Source organism: Oenanthe melanoleuca, chromosome 1A (genome assembly GCF_029582105.1).
Source record: "Oenanthe melanoleuca isolate GR-GAL-2019-014 chromosome 1A, OMel1.0, whole genome shotgun sequence".
Taxonomy (NCBI): domain Eukaryota; kingdom Metazoa; phylum Chordata; class Aves; order Passeriformes; family Muscicapidae; genus Oenanthe; species Oenanthe melanoleuca.
Window position 1 is genome coordinate 51,292,555 of NC_079334.1, and position 20,145 is coordinate 51,312,699.

General features: G+C 36.3%; 1 protein-coding gene across 1 annotated transcript in view; it reads right to left on the bottom strand.

Annotated features, from left to right (window-relative positions):
- Positions 1–279: 279 nt before the first annotated feature.
- Positions 280–20,145, bottom strand: part of MOV10L1 (Mov10 like RISC complex RNA helicase 1) — a 30,009-nt gene continuing 10,143 nt past the window's right edge. Inside the window, exons 9-27 of the mRNA XM_056516326.1 lie at positions 17,900–18,094; positions 16,745–16,859; positions 15,259–15,436; positions 14,564–14,634; positions 14,110–14,201; positions 13,326–13,384; positions 12,724–12,839; positions 11,595–11,625; positions 10,318–10,496; positions 9,668–9,814; positions 8,765–8,886; positions 7,880–7,979; positions 7,347–7,511; positions 5,772–5,945; positions 4,919–5,068; positions 3,190–3,297; positions 2,375–2,512; positions 1,532–1,623; positions 280–1,052 (exon numbers count right to left, since the gene is read on the bottom strand). Of these exons, the coding sequence (XP_056372301.1) occupies positions 1,043–1,052; positions 1,532–1,623; positions 2,375–2,512; positions 3,190–3,297; positions 4,919–5,068; positions 5,772–5,945; positions 7,347–7,511; positions 7,880–7,979; positions 8,765–8,886; positions 9,668–9,814; positions 10,318–10,496; positions 11,595–11,625; positions 12,724–12,839; positions 13,326–13,384; positions 14,110–14,201; positions 14,564–14,634; positions 15,259–15,436; positions 16,745–16,859; positions 17,900–18,094 (2,242 nt within the window). The 3' untranslated portion in view covers positions 280–1,042. The remainder of the gene's footprint in view (positions 1,053–1,531; positions 1,624–2,374; positions 2,513–3,189; positions 3,298–4,918; positions 5,069–5,771; positions 5,946–7,346; positions 7,512–7,879; positions 7,980–8,764; positions 8,887–9,667; positions 9,815–10,317; positions 10,497–11,594; positions 11,626–12,723; positions 12,840–13,325; positions 13,385–14,109; positions 14,202–14,563; positions 14,635–15,258; positions 15,437–16,744; positions 16,860–17,899; positions 18,095–20,145) is intronic.

The following is a 20,145-nucleotide window of genomic DNA, read 5'->3' on the forward strand; positions in this document are numbered from 1 at the left end:
TGCACTGCAAAGGAAAGAAGCACACTGCATACCATGAATGAAAGTGACATGAAAGGGCTAAAGGCAAACAGAAGGCCTTTGTAAACAAGGCAAACAGAATCTTCCTATTTTTTCCCCCCTCCTTCACTTGTTTCTCTATAGCATATACTCCTAGCTGACACACTTCTGTTAGTTACAGAAAGCCACCTTGCTGTACTGGCAATTTTTAAACAGTGTTTAATTGTTGAGCTACTCCTGAAGTGCTGTGTAGCAAGACCTAATCACCAAGGAGAGGACAAGGAAGAGAGAAAAATAGTTTAATGGAAAAGCACAGTGACAAATTAAGCCAAGAGCAGAAATACTGCTGACCTATCATTTTGTTTTTATTCTGCCAAAATAAAACACAATACTTTATTCTATAGCACATTTACAGAAAGACAAAACACAGTTTTAATTTTTTTAACCCACCGTTGCTCTGACCTACACTACAGCAGGTGGCTAGACTCAGCTATATATACAAAGGCCTTAAAAACTGGAAGTAGGGTTTTGGCTTAAGATAGTATCAGTTGAGTGGAAATATTTAATGTATCATTCCATTCACATTGTAGATATACTACTGTAACGCTTCCAGAACAATGTACCCTGTGTACACATCTGTGTTCTTGGGACAGTCCAGTTTTCAGTGGCGTTACACAAGTCTGAGAAAATTGAGAAGCTGAAACAATTACAGAATACAGAAAAGCTGGCGTAGGAGTCCTTCAATACTTTTCTCCTAAAGCCTGGAGCATTCAGGCATACTGTGCTTTACAGAGGCACAGTAATACACATTTTAAACAGAAAAGCTAGTAAGGTGCCACTACTATTTTATACTATTAATTTCAACTTTTTCACTTAAAAAAAAAAAAAAAATCTTGTTTGCAGAAACTTCTGTCTATTTCAAAACACGCGCCTCTCCCTGAGGATGAAAGTGCTTCATCTGCTCAGGACTGGATTTTTCACAAGTGTTTTTAGTTTCAAAACAGATGAATACCAAGCTCTTGAATCGATCTTGAATACCAAAGAACTAATCACACCTGTCAATTAAAGGGAGTAACATAAAAATCTTATCTTTCCATAAACAACAGTTTTGATTAAAAACAATTAGTGTTATCTAGTATATAACACCCATTGAACATGGTATTTATTTTATCAGAAGGGACATATTTAAATCAGATTTCAAGAATTTTGTTTTTTCTACAGTGAAATCAACTTAAATACTTCTGCTGTACCCTCCATCTTATGATCATCAAATATGCCTTATGATTTGGGGATACATAATATACCAAAGTCAACAGCTCTTATTTAATGCTTAATGCTCAGTCTCTCTTATGGGGTGGAAGAAAACAGGGCTATGTCACTATGTTTACGTAATGTTTACTCAGGAATTCAAAATCTAATCCTACTGTGAAAAAACAGGTTGTTGTACTGACCAATCTTTCAAATGACGCTAGCTCTAAAAATACTGTAAACTGATCAATATCTAGCAAGGTTAAAGTGAAGACCAGACACTCACTTCTGCAGGCGCTCCAGCTCTGCGGGCAGGTCACAACCTATATAGACTCCGTTCATTAAACTGTATTCTAACAGAGCATAAAAACAGGGATCCTATAACAGAAAATTAATATGTAACTGTAACCATGGTGCTCTCTGAAGTGAATTTTCAAACAAATTAACATGGCTCATGAATCTAATATTTAATAGGACCTCTTCCAGAAACAGAACTCAGAAACAGAAACAAATGCTGCAAGTATGGTGCAACGTGAGGAAGGTATCTATAGCTGCTCTAAATTACATACATGTTAAATGTGGGGGAACTAAATTTTCTCAGACCATTTCTGGAATACTGTTTTCCTTGCTTTTCGTGAAGTAAGACATAAAATAAGGTATTAAGACAAGCTCAACTTATTCCTGGGAAAGGACCATGCACAAGTTCAAAAGGAGTCCTCCTCCTTGGCACTCATTGCATTAATTGGGAACAATCACTTCTGCCACTTTCCATTTAAAAAGTGACACAACTACATTTTGTGAAGAACCTGATTGTGTGAGGTTATTCAGAATATGCTTACTGGACTTGCAGGCTATTGGAGAACTTTAGAGGAAGCCCATGCTAGAGATAAAAAGGAGTCTGTATGCACAGAGCACCATTTCCCTTATGCTATGAAATCTACTGTGTGTGCCTGAACTGCCCGTTTATATGGGAACCTATGGAAATCAGATATTCCCAAACACAGCCTGAGGACAATGTACAAGTTCCTAACATATTTTGATGTTTCCTCGCATCAGATTAACCACAAAAATCATTCAATTGCTGTGACAAATAACATAGGCAATTCAAAGATATAAACCCAAAACTTACTTTCACAAGAACGTGAGGATTTCCCACAACAATCAGCAAAGCTTTTGCTCTAGTAATTGCGACATTAAATCTCTTTGGGTTACAGAGAAAGCCCAAAGAGTGTTTTTCGTCCTCAATTACGACTTTCTGAGATCGCACCTAAAATGAATTATGGATAGTTTTAGAAATAAAATGATGAGAGCACAACATACCACAGTATAACTTTAATGTAATACTTCCTTACTGCAACAATCCACTCAGTTGAATGACAATTCACAATGTGTCTTTTGTAGCCCCCCCAGTGTGGTTTGTTTTAGAATAGGAAAAACAGCCAAAGCAAGTAGTGTGATAAATGATGACTCATGAGTTTTCCACCGGTTATTTCATCTATTTTTGAACCTATCTTTGAAAAAATAAAATTTTCATGACCTAAATAAGGAGTTCTTATAAATAAGAGTATAGTACATACCTAGAACTACTTTAAGAGAGATCCAATGGATTGAAAAGCTATGGTATGACGTGAAACAGGGAAAGTAAGCACAGTACCACTGCTCTCAGTAAAAAAAAAAAAGTGAGAAAATCCCAGACTCTTCCTCCAAGCTGCAAATCTGAAGTACTACTACCATAATTTAAACAGAAAACAACAGATTTTTAACAACCCAGATTTTAAAGAGAAGAGTAACTCTACAAGCATGTATATAATAAATTCTGCTTTCAAATACTGTGACAAACCGACAAAAATACAGCTTCTAATTTTTTAAAGCCTACATCAAAAACGAATCAGAGAATTAGACACATATAAAAATTCTCAATAGGACTACAGTAAAATTACGTACTGTTGATAAGATGATAACCATGTACTCCTGCCCTTGAAACTCTTCTACTGTGCCAACCTTTATGTCTTCCAAATCAATATTTCTGAGAAGAACTCTAATTTTTTCCACCTATCAAAAAAGAAAAAAAAGCGAAAAAAAGAGGAACTTAGAGTTGAATTTGAGAGTGGACTGCTTTAAAAAACACCGTATCACATATACATGTATCCGCTTTAACATGGCAATGTCAAAAGGAATGAGTACACCAAGCTCAGCCGTCATTCACTAGTAAGATTTTAAAATAAAATAGTAACTTTTCCTACAAGAAAATATCACAGCTAATATACAACTTAGGAAGTGAAGGAGTACCCTCTACCATAAATTGAACAGAAGGTGTGAGATTTTCAGTAGTCCAGATTTTAAAGAGAATAATAACTCGGACCCTTAAACCCTCTTTTTCCAATGTGCATCATATCCAAAACCATGTGTACCATAGATGCGGCAGGGCAAACAGTCACTTAGCCCTTCAAGAAGACTACAAAAGATTCCACCCTTGCTTGCCAGGTGCATCATGCAGAGTGAAAGGCAGAAGTGAGATATGATCTTAAGTACCCATCAAAAGAGAAAGAGAACAAGGAGTTTCAGGCACTGAGATCCTGCTACATGTGGGAATGCTGTACTGCCATCTGCTAATAGTTGTTCAGAGATTATAAATGAAGTGCTCCAGAAGATTTAAGAAGAAATCCTGCCTAACTAAGCTGAAGATTATGGTCAAAGACTACTTTCTAATCAGTGTTCCTGCAATACAAAGTGACTTCCTTAATGTGGATACTACCATATGCCTTGTGTTATAGGCAGATGAAGGACAAAATCACATTAAATCATGTGAAATCATTGTTTATGGAGTGTAAGAAATTTAGTCACATCAATACTATGAATACATGTTTAAAAAACAAATAATAACTGTAAACACAGGGAAGTGCATGCACCTGACCAACTGGATTGGTAAAAGCAAAGCTTTAATTGGCAAGTGAGATTTCTTTACAAGGGCTCGGTCATTTTCATGTCTCAGTGTTTCCCCCAAGCAAGAGCAAGGTTATGACTACTGAGATGTGAACACCAAGAAGAATTACGTGCACTGTCTTCTCTGAAAGGGGATCAAGTTTGCTTTTAAAATAAAAGTACAAATCACATATTAACACACCTGGATATAAATACATTTAAAAATAAAGCACAGCATTTGAAGTTAATGTTCAACATTCTCTTTTAATAGTATGTATTACAAACTTCAAGTCTGACTACAGGACAGCTAAGAAGTCACAGTAATTGTATCCTCTAGTCTCCTCAAGACCACAACAAGGTGTCACACCATCTACTTCATGATAATTCCCTTTTGTTCCAGTCTTCAGTGCAGAGAGAGAACCAGACTGCTGTTCCACATGTTGGATAATGAATTCTTGACTTGAACTCATTACTTCCAACAACTGAAAAATCTGCTTCTGTTTCCAAACTGGCCTCCTTAACTGCTTGATTTTTAAAACTGAAAAACTAGTAAAATGCCATTATTGCTGTCTTTTAGATTTCAATGGCAGCATCATAGTGATTGATAATACACTGTGTATCATGATACACAACAGTGAAATTTTAACATATGCCCCCCTGCTTTAAAAAACCACAGACACCATATAAATATATGAGATGAAATACAGCAACTTGGAAGCTCTTAAGACATCAGACCTATTAAACATTATACCTGTTTACGATATGGTGCAATCACTCCAATATCTGTCACTGATACTGCAGAGTATTCACTTCTAGCCAGCTGGCAACAGTACATCATTACTTGAACTGCTTCAGCTGGATTAAACCATGAAGGACTGCGACCTTCACGTGTTTCACTGCCCTGCATTGGGGGAAAGGAAATGAGATGATGGAGATCAGGTGCAGAAATGACTATGTATTTATTAATACATTATTCTTATAACTCCTGAATGCAAAGAACATGATGGAATGTTATATATAATTTTTCTTTCTCTCTATACACCTTTTCTAGAGAACAAATATCACCTCACATTTTATATATTTTTAAATACATTTATAAATATAATTGATATAACAACAGTATTTTAAGTATACAACTAATTAGCTGGAAGAGTTCTAAACCAAGCCTCTCCAAGCAGCAGATCTTATCACTTTTAACTAACTTCTTGGAAGTCTAAAGAAATTTTTTTTTACCAAGATACTACTTTTTCCCCTGCCAAGTTAAGCTCTAATGATATTTTAGTTTTAGAGGCCTGTATTCATCCAATGTAGGAAACTCTCATCAAAAGCAATCTAGAGCGGCTGATGGTAACTCCAGTCTGGTCATGTACTATGAATTTAAACTTCAATGAAAATGTCTCCACAGTGCACTTCAAGAGGCAGCTGCTCAAGTTCTTAGCAAATATTTGACTTGAGTAGCTGTTTTTAAAACCAGATGGTCAGGAAGTCACATTACTTGTGAAAGGCAGTTAACCTTTCTTCATATCCTCTCTAGAGTTTATTCTAAAGAAATCAGTAAACTGGTAGCAAGCCTATACAGTTCACTGCATGAACATTTTACATACCCTTATTCCATGAAAAATTAATGGAAATCCCTTCCTGGGCAATTTCCCCCAATTCAACAAAGAAGTTACTACTGAAGTATCTGCACAAACTTCTAGCTCCTTATGATAAAACAGTTTAGATGGCAAGGCAAGCAATGCAGAATGCGACCTGTAGTTCTTTGTAAGTTTAGTGATCTGCAAAGACAAAACCCAAAATCCATAACTGAAACAATTATTCATCAGAACACAGCTACTACCTTACCATCCTCTACCATATCGTATTTCTAAGGCTGCTAAAGAAATGCATTCAAGGCAAAAACTGCAGTTGTGGCCTTCTGAAAGTAAAAGGCACATCAAAGCAGTTTTTTGAAGGAACATCTCCTTCCCCTCTAAAAGAGAAATAAAGAGAATTGAATGTACGTGACAGACAAATGGGCCATTCTCCAGTTTCTTGAAACATTTCATGTATAGACACGTTCTCTTTTAAGAGTCAGATTATTTCTGTGCATGTTCAATGGATGCAATGTCTTCTCTTGAAGAAGTCTTGACAGGCAAAAAGGGAGGATCAGAACAGTTGACAGAACATGGCCTTAAAACATCTAAAATGTATTTGTCTCTAAATGAAAGAATAATCTTAAGGAAGCATTCCAGAAAGTAGTAACCAGCTCAAAAAACCTCAGTCCTGTAAAAAGGATAACATAGGATATTCCAGTTAAAATGTATCCTTAAAGCTCTCATATTTCCTGATTTCTCACTATGCCAATTCTCCTTAAGCACTGTGTAAGGAATACAACAATCAAAGTTTGCGCCACACATTTTAGGAGGAAGTGTGACAGGTTTTTCAGCAGGCTGAACCTGACCTAAAGCCTAGGTCCAAACACCCCCACTTTCACTCTTAAATCTGCCATCAGATTTCCTCCCTTCTCTACTTCCACAGTCATCTAGTCATCTTTTGCTCTCAGTTTAATTCTTTGAGGTACGTTACCAGGAAAATAGGAAGGCATCTTAGGAAGCTTAACATCAGCCCTGTGTTTTGGATTCAGACAGTAATTAAAAGCAGCTCAAACATCAGTTGTTTAAATACTATGCTACCTCTACTTAACATAGACGTCAGGTATTTGCCCATACAAGAATCTGGGGAAGCTTCCTTCAAAGGAAGACATGATAAAGAAGAAAGAACAGTTTCTCTTCTTCCCTTTGTGAAACATGACGTTCGGAAAATTAATGTTCAAAGAAGAGACTCTGTTTGTAGGTTAAAAGTAGAAATTGTACTTTTTTATCTGTGGAAAATGAAGTTATGGTAAATCTGGACAATGAAGATGAAAGGGAATTTTAAGCTATTGTTTACAACTGTGCTTTGTGCTCCATATACGACTTATGCTACTTAAGAATAGAGGAGCCCTTCAAAGAAAAGTTTTAACATGCTGGAGGGCTCAGCATCTTTACTATTCAGACTACATATGCAAATAAACAAGCTTTTCCAGAGAACTAATGCTCAAGCTAGACTTATCTCTAAGCATCAGGGAGCAAAATGGTGGTAAGAAACCACATCTCTTTTGACTGACCTGAAAAAGGTTGATGGAAAGTTTAACTCACCAACAAAGGATTGTATGCTCCACAGGCACCAAAAGCATCCTCATCTCTCAGATACAGCTCTCTTAGTGACAGCCTTTCTAGCAAAGACGTACTTAATCCAAAAGTCTTTGCAAGTTTAGATTTTATTACTGGCCCTAATTGCTTTGGATCGCCAACGAGAATTATCTGTATATGAAATTTAAAAACATCCATCTTAGATTAAAACAATTGTTATGGAATGACATACACATTTCAGAATTCAGAGATAATTAATATCAAGTATTCTGCTTTCCTTCAAACATTTGTTTGCAAAGGACAGAAGTATGTTGATGTCTTAAACAGAACACATCTTTTATTACTGACCCAGTCCTACCAACACAGACTTATTCCAGATGTAAAGAAATTTACATGTTGAGAACTGATATTATGCATGAATAATCTCTACTACAAAACTCATTACCAGAAAACAGCTGCTTGCATTCTACATAATCCACAAAATATGAAAATAATAAACAAGCTTTTTCCCTTTCAGTAAATGATATTAAGAGAACTACCTGTCCATCAGCTTCTGAAATCAATCCAATAGGTATAAGACTCTCCGGTTCACTTGCTTGACCTGCCTCATCCAGAACCACATGAGTGAAATGTCCAAGCCTATAATTAAATAACATTAACCTGAAATAGGGCTCTTTTCAAATTAGTTCATTCTGCCACCCTGTGGCTGACCTCAGCAATTGTGTTACTCTCCTTGTCAAGTGTGCCAGGCAACCTCAAAGACACAGAGCAAATATGGGTATTTCCAGAAGGAAATATATCAAAAATAACCCTGTACCTTTCATTTTTCATCTCTGCTTTCACTTACATACTCTGATATACACAACTTTTAATTAAAGCATTGTTTGTAACAATGTGAAGATGCTTAGAAAAGCTTCCCCTATTCTCAGTTTCCTTAAGATACAGAATTAAAACAACACACTTGGTGTAGCAAAGACATTGTTTCTGCCAAACAACTCAAGATAGTAAGAGCGTCCTTTTCCAAAGTTAAAATCCAAGTCAGAGACAACCTTGGTTAATAGCACTTGACATGACAGCTGTTTACAATTAGTAAAGGTGACTTGATAAAAGCCAATGCACTGTAATTTTTAGTATGGCAAACATTTTGAGCCAAAGTGATTATCAAGAGCAATGTGATTCCAACCGCAGGCAGAGGAGAAGTTATTGTTTCAAGAATCTTTAACATTACACAAGATAGTTCTTAAATTTACCATGGAGAATGTTTCTGCTTAAACATTACTAAAACTAAGTGCTTTGCTCTCTTACACAATACAGGTGCACGCAATAAGCTATTAAAAAAGCCCAAGTTACAGTTCAGACAGTCTTTAAAAGCTCTGGGGTTTGTGTCACCCAGCCATGTGATACTCCTATGTAGGGTACTGTACCGTGTATCTGTTTGATAAAGCAATCCTGCACTGCTGCATGTTGTAATTACGATCCTGGACCACAACGCCTTCTGAATATCATCACCATCTTTGCAGTAAGGTTTCACCATGTCATCAATTTGCTGCCACAAAAAAAACAAAAAAGGTAAAACAAAATGCTGGCCTAAAACAGAACTTCTATATTTGAATGGAAAATCTCTCTGAAAACGATTTTAGAAGCTGGGCAAAACACATAGATTTAGACCCATTAATATACCAAAATGAATTAATTAATTTGCCTAAACAAAGTAGTACCTTTGCAAGACATCTGTGCTTTACTGTAAGGATCAAAATGGAACATTTGGATATTTTAAATACTCATCTATATAGACACACATATATATGCGTGTAAGTGCATATATACATATATGCACACATATGTATGCATATACAAATGTATATCTCTCTCCATATATACACGCATTTGTATAAATATATATACTTATGTATAAATATATATGTATATATGTAATGACCCCACAATGTGTCATAGTGGTGATATAGAGAGATGTGTGTGCAGAGATGACAATCCTATTTGTTTACTTTCTGTGTAAGTAGTCTTAAACTGGACAGATAACAATAAACCCAAATGAAATAAAAAATCTCCACCAATGCCTATTTGCTGTTTTCACAGTTAAGCACAGCAAGAAAAATGTGAGGATCCTTTGCCCATACAATCAAATTAAGGATTATGATCAACATTTTCCAGTTAATCTTCTGGAAAAGCTGGAGCAATGTAATACTCTGGATCCTAAGCAAACCTAAGCAGCCTCATAGCCACGGAGAGTTAAAATACTAAGTCAGTATTTTAAGGTAGAAACATTAAAATGGAAATCTTATGTGGCAGGTATCTGTAATATTTACCTCTATTGACCTGAAGGCAGCATTAACTCGGACCATAGCTCCTGGTTTTAAGAGATTGCTTTGATGCAGCCGCAAGCAAATCAGATCTGTTGCAGTGTTTGATGGTGCACATACTAAAATCCGACTGTCTGGGAGAGTAAAATGTATCTACATTAAAGAAACCAGATATTAGAAAAGGTTATTTAAGAAGCAAGTGCAAACATTCCCATTTTATTTCACTGAATACAGAACCCAGAAGAGTTTTGCATATGTGATATCCATTCATTCTTTTGCAGTGCAGTAACACTCCTGCTGATAAGCATGATTAAGTAGTCTCAAACTGAGTGTACCCACAACAGAATTAATTAATGGTTATCATATTAATGTATACCTGTGCTTCATGAATACATTATGCACTAGGCAGACACAAGGTAGACACTGTTCACTGAAGTTTTAAAGACAAAAAGGCTTGAAAATAAGTCATTCTAAATTCTGTTAAATTTGACATCTGTGAAGATGGATTTTCCTCCTTTTATGGAGCTATAGAAAATAATTTAAAAAAGAGTATTTTGAAAACTCCTTTGGAAAAAATACAATGGTACTTATAGAAATACTATAAAGGTTCCAACATGGAAAAGACTAGAGACGACTGATTTGTCATTCACCATTACCTGTAAAATAGCTTCAATTACTGTTACTGTTTTTCCAGTTCCTGGTGGTCCAAAGAGAAGATAAGGTGTTGGGCGACATTCACCACTCAGTATCCTTTTCACTGCCAGTTTCTGTTGCACATTCAGCACAGGATTGAAAAATTCACCATCTCTCTCTTTAAGTGCCACAGTTTCACCAACTAGAATCAAGACAAGCATATGCCAGAACTTCACATATATATTTTTAACATATGTAGATTAACGCAATTCTGATTCACAATATGCTTTGGAGATTTTTGTTTTCCTCCCTTGGTAACAACCAATGAATTTCTTAAAAATTCAGTTTTCATTGAATACCAAGAAAATAAGCCATTAATATTTCCAGAGTGTACTGGCTCTTTACTGAAAGGCAAAAAAGGACCAACAATCCATAAAAACTCTATTCAGTAATTTTAGAATCAAGTCCACTTTCTTGTTCTAGAACAGAAAAACTTGAGAATATTTCAGTAACTGGCACTTGGGGAATGGTACCAGTACTACATGATCAGTCCTCTGCTACAACTGCTGGGTTTTTTTCTTAATCCTGTCAGAATTAGTCTAGCTTTAGCTTTCCACAACAGAATCTTATTAACCCTTGCAAAGAAGTGCATTCTAGGTAATTTATGCTTTAACACACTTTTGATTAAAAAAATGACAAGATCATTCTCCTCTTACGCATTTCACTGATATTTAAAGTCACACTTTCCAAAAAAAGCACAGGAATAATCTGGGATACTTGAAGAAGTTTTAGCATCTTTAGCAAAGCTTTTTCAAAGATGAGAGACACCATCCCAGTAACAAATTGAAAACTCTGAATATAATTGAAAGTTTTGAGTAAATGACTAGAAATAACTATTTATTAATTACAACATGTATCATCAGATACTTGCCCCCCTCCCCCAAAGTGTTCAAAGTCAGCCAGGGTGGAACTCTGAGCAACCTGGTCTAGTGGAAGGTGTTCCTGACTGTGACAAAGGGGTTGGAACTAGATGATTTTTAAGGTCCGTTCCAACCCAAACCATTCTGCAAATTAGAGATTTTTAAGTAATGCATCAAAAGCCTCCATAGAAACTCTCTGTTAGTATTTCCAGAACTGGTCTTCAAAAGACAGAGCACAAGGACATCTTAAAGGTATCTTGCTTCTGCCCTGATTCACTGATGTGATACTTATCATTCAAGCACAGAAAATATATCAAGTTGGCTTGTTTGCAGAGTTACTCTCATCACATCTGTTATGTTCACCTCCCTTGATGTCATACCTTTTGTCTGTTTGCTCTGCTTTTTTTTGACCTGAAAAGAGCAAGTGAAGATAAATGCATTTATAACCTTAAGAAGACAGGCATCTATCTTTCCTAATACTTTTAAAGTTGCTAAGCTTTAATTTTTTCCCATTAAATAGAGTATCTACCATTATGACAGAATGATAAAAGTAGTAGAAGAAGGTGCCAGGAATTTCCATGTTAAGTTTAAGTATTCTAATAGTTTATCTCTGTTAACATTAAACATTTATTACACAAATACTCTGCAGGCTCAGAGGAGGATTTTGACTACATAACTTGTTCGCTTCACAAAAACAAACAGTCATTCAAGACCACTATGTAAGATACATCCCTCTTCCTTGGTGGACATGTCCCTTCAGATTGCAGCATGAGAGAAAACTGCTTGCAGGGAATGTGGTGTTGGCAAGGTTATGGACATTATACCTCAATCATCTTAAAAATACTGATTTCAAACCAGATTGATTGATTACTCCTTGTTGTAAAACAAAAATTGCAGGTGAAATAATTAGGGAATTAGGAGAAAAACCTTGAGTGTAAAGGTGGTGAAGCACATGTTCTGCAAACACTGTGAAAACTCTACAGACAAAAATAAAGAAATGCTGTCACATGCCCCCAAGTTGACTTGATTTGTTGCTGGTGACTGTCCTGCTTCAAAAAGGAAAGAAAATTAAGCAGCCTCCAAAAGTCCTTCCTAAGAAAGACTTCTCCATTTTATTAATATAAGTGGCAGTTAAGCCTGAGTAAATCTATTCAGAACAGGATGATTATCCTCTATCACAAAATTATTTCCTGCCACATTGAGTGGACTAACATATCTACTCAACAGTAGCTATGAAAACTAGTCTAAGGCAAATCTGACAATTCCCCTCACAATCACACACTTTTTAAACATGCACTTTACCTTTTGTTAGCTTTATAGTATCAATTATCATAAAATCCCCCATCTCCAGGGAGCAAACAAAAACTTCTGTCATTAGAATGCGGCAGAATACAACTTTGATTCTTTGATACTCCATTATGCAATTCCTTTGTGGCAATAGTTGTGCAGTAAGTATCTGGTGCCAATCTGAATGAAGGAACATTTTAAGAACATTTACAGAATAGATACCTTACTTTCCTGTTGTGAAGATTGTTTCAGGCCATCATCAACAGCACAATACTCTGTAGTACTCTGGGTCTTGATAGCTTGTGGTGATTGTAACACAAGCCTTTCTGGAAATAACACTATATTTAGCAGAGAAAGAAAGCAGAGAAATTTCAAAAGTCACACAAACACTGCATGTTTCACTGATCAATGTTACTGCTGATACATCAGTTTAGTCTGAGATGCCAAAGTTGGTTTATTAGAACTAAGGGAGTAGAAACAGGAAATTCACACGTATCATTCAACATGGCCACTTCACTGGCTATCACTATAGCAGTACGTATTATTCCTAGATTTCTTGTTGGCTCTAACAGTTCACAAAGTTTGCTTCTCCTCCTCTGGCCTGTGATAGCCAACTGACAAAATTATTTTGACAAAATCTTCTCTACATTCAGCATTGTTTCTCTCTCTCAAACCAAAACAAAAAGCCCCTAACAACACATGGAAAACTCCTGTAAGAACAATACAATGCATTCTTCTCAGCATGCCCTGATGTGAAAGCAATAAACCCCACAACACTATACAAAGAAGCTCTAGACAGCTTAATAGTCTGGAATGGAATGTACCTTTCTCACCCAGGTAGAGAGCTTGCTGAATGGCCAACTGGCATCGCCGGCTAGGAATCCTGGAACCAGAACACAGATTTGTAGATTAAAGTAAAACCTTACATTTCCGTATACTACGACAGCACATTCCTATGAGTTATCTGGCACTTTTTACTGTGTATTAAAAAAAAAAGTTTTATAAAAAATGTGTATTTTTTTTTAAAAAAAAATCTAGTGAGAAATATGCTGCAGAAACATAAATAGCTTTGCTATGAATAATATTGACACATACATTCTTTAGCTTTTCAGTGATAAAAAGATGGCCTGTGTTCAACACTTTCAAGGAAGTTCTTTGCAAGGCTGTATTTACAGAGATTATGTAACTCCAAACAGGTAACAACATCCCATGAATAAAACAAAAGTATAAAAGAATGGGAGATTATATCACCAGCTATTTTTACTTCTTGCATAGTCTTGCAGCCATATTAGTACATTTTTTTCTCAAAAAACTCCCCAAAAACCTAAGAAAAATACCCCCGAACACCCCCTCATTTTACTGTAAGACATTGTGTGGCTATCTAGAAATGAAGAAGATAACAGCTCTTTGAACACTTGTATAGTTACAATCTTTTAACTATGAATATGGTGACAAAGGTGTGTTGAAAAGAAGTAGTCAAAAAATTGGCAAGATCTTAATTACGTCTTTCTCTGTGTCCACCAAAATAAACAGCTGATGGTAATACTTTAAAAGTCGCTTTACTAGAGGAATCATTAGATACAGTTTTCTGGAAGCTTATAAAAACACCTGCAATGAACAAATTCCACATCCATGGGTTCCAAGTTGTAAGCCCGTTCAAAGTCTGCATTAACCTTAAGAGTAACATCTTCCTCACATATCTGTACAAAGATAAAAAAAAAGTCAGGATACTGATGAAGATTTAGTACTTGAAACATAAAGAAGCACCTCTGAAAGCACTTAACCCCCCATCAACTCCAAAAAGTACATCTAGATTTACCTACTATCAATATATTACATATCTAGATCATGTTAAAAGTGCTTTCAGAGCAGGCAAAGATTATTATCTCCAAAGAACAGGTAAGCCAGAGTCCTCAAAAATACAATAAAAATAAAAAATCACCATTCAAAATATAGATAAAAGAAACCTATCTTCTCAGAAGCCAGGTTAAACTAGTCTGTAACTCCTGGAATTGAAAGCTGTAGACCACGGTATTTTCAAGAGGAGAGACACTTTTCTTACCTCAGCAACATACGCAATGTATTCTATTATATGCCCTGAGTACACCTGACTTTTCAGTATCACCTTGTCACCTAATTGTAAACAAAGTTAAAAGGCAAAATACTGTTAAAATGAATAGTAACATTTTCACTGAAGCATGCAATTTCTTCTCTTCTGCATGTTTAAGCTAGGAATTTTCAAGAGGCTAACCAGCAAAATTGCTGTATCTATCAGTACTGTTTTGAAATGCCATATGTAGCGTATCACATATGTCGTATTACATTTTAAAAGGCATCTAGTATTGATGCTATCAACATGTCTTGAAAACGCTATTTTGAATATTATATTACTTGAAATACAATCTTAGCTGCTTTCCCAGCTTTTTTGCTACACTTACTACTTTTTAAGCCATTACTACATTGCAGTTTATTTTTGCTGAAAGCCCCACTGATTATTGCAAAAGAAAAATCCTAAAGTATTGAAACATCTGTAAGAACAGACACATGCAATGCTGCTTCAGACAGCAGCCACTGTGGGACTAAGACACCAACATAGTGTCCTTGTGTCCCCTTCCCTAGTCCACTATTTAGTAGCCTACATGAGTAACTTTGTGCTCAAATATTGGGAAGACTTCTTTAAACCAATGAATAAACAATACAGTTTAGTGAAAATAAAGATCAACATGTCATTTGACTTTATCTCACGTTTATTTCTACCTGGAAACAGGCGAGGTCTGCCCTCTTCTATTCCTGGCACTTCCAGCACTAACGAATTCCCATTCCTTTTTAAAGTAACTCCACTCATGCAGTAATCTTTTATATCCATTTCTGCTTCAATCTCTTCAAGCCATAGAAGAGTAGAAAAGTTTGCTTTATAATTATCTAGATTAAGACGCTGAAAAAAAACCCAGTATACATTATTGTTGTACATTAAGATATGGAACCCACTATAGCTAATGTTAAAGAAAACACTTCTTAAAACAGATTGCGCAGCAACTGGGTTGCCCAATAAGATACCTAAATAGAGGCATTCATCCACTAGCTACACTAGCTAATATCTTATATCTTATTAGTAGCCAAAGCAAGATTAGTATAGTCCTTGGAGCTCAAATACAATAGCTCCTCAGCTAAAGAGTTAATCAAGTCTCTCCCTACCACAGTGGCAGTTTCACCATCTGAACTCAGGGGCAGTCTACAAACTGAGTTCTATGCTCAGTTCATGCCCAGAAAGCAAAAAGATCTAAATACATGGACAGAGACAGCTGAAAAGAATCAGTCTTGGCCCTGGTTGATGATCATACAACTATGTCGAGCTGAAAGAACCTGAATTTTCTCCCTCAGAGCTTAAGGAATCTTACTGCAGAGGTATTCTCCAACAATACCAAGTTCTACCCAAGGCTAGGGTTAGGGTGTGGTTAAAAAAAAGTAACCATCAATAGCAGGCCTTCGGTGTAAAATTATTATAAACACTACAGAGCTTTATCTTCTTTCTGAGAGATGATGTTGAACCCACAGCTTAATGCTGTGATCTCAAGCTTAATGTTAGCTGTTTCAACAGCAGACAATACAGCCTTGTACATTTTAAAAAAGTGTCAGCCCCAGTTTGTAAGTACTTAAAATTTACAAAAAAAAAGTGAGTATCAGCAATGTTCTACCAGAAATCAGAGAAAAGTTTTGGAGAAGGAATCATTGTAATATTCTTGTTAAGACTTTACAGCTTTTTTGGGGGTGTTTTATATGTATTCTGAAACTACTATACTTGTGGGAAGAACTTGAACAAGCTATAGTGAATTAAATTTGAAGATACTTAAGAAAATAATTTTAAACAACCAGAAAAGAATCCTCTCTTATTGCAATAATTTAAGAGATTGTGATTTTCTATGAAGTAATTACTTCCCTGACACCTCAAAAACCCTTTCCAGTGATGCCTAAAAAGTGAGAGTACAGAGAAATCTTTGTTCAGCTTCTGCAATGTTCCCCCCCAATATTCTTCTCCTCTCTTTTCAGATTTTCCCATTTATGCTTATTTTAAGCTTGGATTCTGTAACATACTGAAACCCTATGGGATCCAGACTGAAGATTAAGTCTACCTGACAAGTGTTATGTCTTCTCCTCTTACAAGCACTACACATTAAGTTAAGGGTGCTTGAACAAAAACACTGTATCAGAAGATATTTTTCATATAAAACTTACACTTACATACCTCTGCTAGGAGGGGCTGAAAGGTTAGTATGTCTAACTGCTGTTCGACACATTTTCTTAACTCATCCGGTATGGTAAAATGTGGGAGGAAGTTTGAACACCATCTTCTCTTATTTCTAAAATGAAAATGTATGAAATATCAGTTAGCTTGCTTAAGTAATGTATGCAAAACCAAGCTAATTAACATGCCAAACCACCAAGACTATAAACCCAAAATACATATATGCACACACACACACAACAGACTAATGACTCCTTCAAAGGGACAACTGAGAAGTTTGTTACACTGGGAAAAAAGGTAAGAGATCTTTTTACAAAGATGATCCTTGACAGTGTAGGGAAAACTTAATGTGGCCAAAACTTAGTGGAAGGTGAAGCTGTCCAGTACCGTGAGTAACAACAAAAAGGTTTTAAAAATAGGCCAATAGCAAAAAGCACTGCAGAAACAACATTGATCCATTACAGGATGAGGATACAGGGACACACAAGGCAGAAATGTTTAATGCTTTCTTTGCCTCTGCCTTCAACACTGATGAGGGGCTAAGGGAGTGCCAATGCCCTTAGCTGGAGAGTCATGACTGAGAATGATAAACTCCAAGTTGAACCTGAACTTCTGCAGGATTTCCTGCTCCTGCTGGATTGCTGTAAGTCTATGGGACCTGATGGGACTCATCTGAGTACTCAAAGACCTGACTGATGTCATCACAAGACAGTAAAACTTTCGATGCTCTCTCTCAGAGGGTCCTTCAGGACAAAATATCCATCCCACAGCTGGATAAATATATCATGTGATGAGTAAGTTGTGTAAAGAATTAAGAAGTTTATTATGTCAGAAATCTATTTTCAGTTTCCCATATTTTTTTTTAATGACACAGTTATTACTAAGAAGGTAACTAAGGAACAGTGTTTTATCTTATTACCACACTACACACTAGAGATTCTGTTTGAAAAATCAACAAAGAAATCAAGCAGTTAATCACTAAAACAACCTCTTCTATCAGAAATGTCCACAATCACCTCGTTTACAACATACATACATATAAGCATGTACAGATTCTCGTTTCACATTTTCTTTCTTGGCATTACAGAACAGATAATAGTAATGCCAAATAGAGCAGTGTTAGGTAAGTATTATTTATGCTCTAAGTGACAGTACCTTTTATGTTTAGGGCCAGCCACTGTTGTCTTCCTTGGCTGAGAATCTGGAATAATTTTAGGCTTTCTTGAAGAATAAGGTTGTACAGGCGCTACAAGTAATTCTTCTTCATATGTTACAGTGGCTTCAATATAGCGGCCAACAGTAAAATCAGAAAAGCCAAGCAACAGGAGTTCTTTACTGTGTCCATGAGTCCTTCAAATAAACAGAAGTTATCTTCTTAAAACCAACATGTTCATGCTTCATTTTCCCCAGCCATGAGATAGATTCTCATTTCAGTTACGTATGAGAATTGCTCATTTAGGGTAATTCCTCACACCCTCCACCTCAAGTTCAATCCAGGTATCACAAATAATTAAAAAACCTACCCACTCATCCACCCAACCAAAAAATCTCAACCCCACAATTTCATCAAAATCTTGAGTAAAATGCAAAATCCCTCCACTCAACATAGGTACAGAATTAATACTTCTGTTACAAAGAACATCTTGGAATTACTGCTACTGCAAAAGAAGAGCCAAACACGTCCATCAGAGGAATCTGAAGCAAATCCCTTCACTGTCTGCAGGAACAGCTTTGCATTACCCATGTGAAAGGCTACACAGAAGTGAACCCTAACTGCAAACACATGAAGTGGAGAAAGCAGGAAAAATCCTCTATTCTGGAAAGAATACTTTATATGTGCTGCTTGGGAAGTGACAAATGGGAAAAAAAAAATCAAGAGGGAAAGGTTTGTTCAGGTTGGTTTCTAAGAAACTCAAGCACTACTGCAGTGCAATTCTCTAACTACATGGTCCAACACTGCTACCATGTGCCTGAACCAAATGCATCCCAGAAGAATTCCAGCTTACCTTCTCTTTGGCAGGAGAACCACTTTTTAAACTTTTGCCAAACCTGCTCAGGTTAAAACTATAGCCTGGTTTTCTCTGACATAAAAACAGACACGGAACTGTCCAAATTTATGGTCTAAATTTTATAATCTAATTTATGGTCTAAATCTATGGTCCCTTATGTCACCAGCAAACACTTGTTAGCTCCATGCTGCAGCCTCCCATGAAGCTTTGTGTGGATTACTCTGTATTATCAGAAGCTTCTAAGACTTTGTGGATTGGAAGGCTTTTATGGATTTACAGTGAAATATAAATTGTTCTTTCTACATGTCTATCTCTGCAAAGGCAAGCCATGCTTGCAGCTCTATCTTTCAAACTAGAGCTAAATCATCCTCCTAAGAAATTTTTTACCCCTTGCTTCACTATTTACAATGATAAGAGAAGTAGTGTGAATATTATTGCAGCATTACTTAGATGAATGAAACCTTGTTTTCCTCTGTCAAAATTTCCTTTACCATTCTAGGAATCAACAGCTGCAGAACACAAGATCTACAGAGCTACAGCTGGAAGCAAGTCAAAGGTACACAAATGTAAAGCTTTTCTACATAAGGTTCCTACTCCTACTTGAATGCAAGAGCTCCTACAAAGCATCTTTCCATTCTTAACTAAATTAATGAAATATTTTGCATAGCTGAGTATTTTTCGTTTTTCAGGGGTTTTGTGAGGCTTGCAAACCACGTCCTCTGTGAATTACACCTTCAGTGAAGAAAGCTTTTTCTTTCCTATTTCAGCATACATAACTTGAATTTCCCATCACAGAACAGGAAAACTTGAGATCAGGGCATGTAGCAATACAAGATACTAAAGACTAGAAGAAATACATCAGACATAACACAGCAATTCCCAGGAAATCTACGTTAGCCCTAGTGCTCATGGAGTAATGGATTTACAACGAAGTATATATTTGTCTGCAGGCATTATCTTCACCTCACTGTGTCATTTTAGAGATGCTACATACTCCCATTCATATTGCTTCATTAACTACTTCAATAAAAATTCAGAATCAAGCACTGAAATGGTAACTACTTTCAACGTCTAACACAGGTTTCCAGATGGTTTGCTAATATGTAATGGCTTACTTTACACTATACCATGTGCCTGTTTTGACTGGGATAGAGTTAATTTTCTTCATAGTAGCTAGTAGGGGGCTCTGGTTTGAATCTGTTCTGAAAAAAGTGTTGATGGCACCGGGATGTTTTTACAGCGTTGAAAAAGGCTTGCACAGAGTCAAGACCTTTTCCCCTTCTCATATTGCCCCACCAACGAGGAGTCCAGGGGTGCAAAAGGAGTTGCACAGAGACACAGCCAGGACAGCTGACACCAACTGTACCAAGGGATATTCCACATCATAGGGAA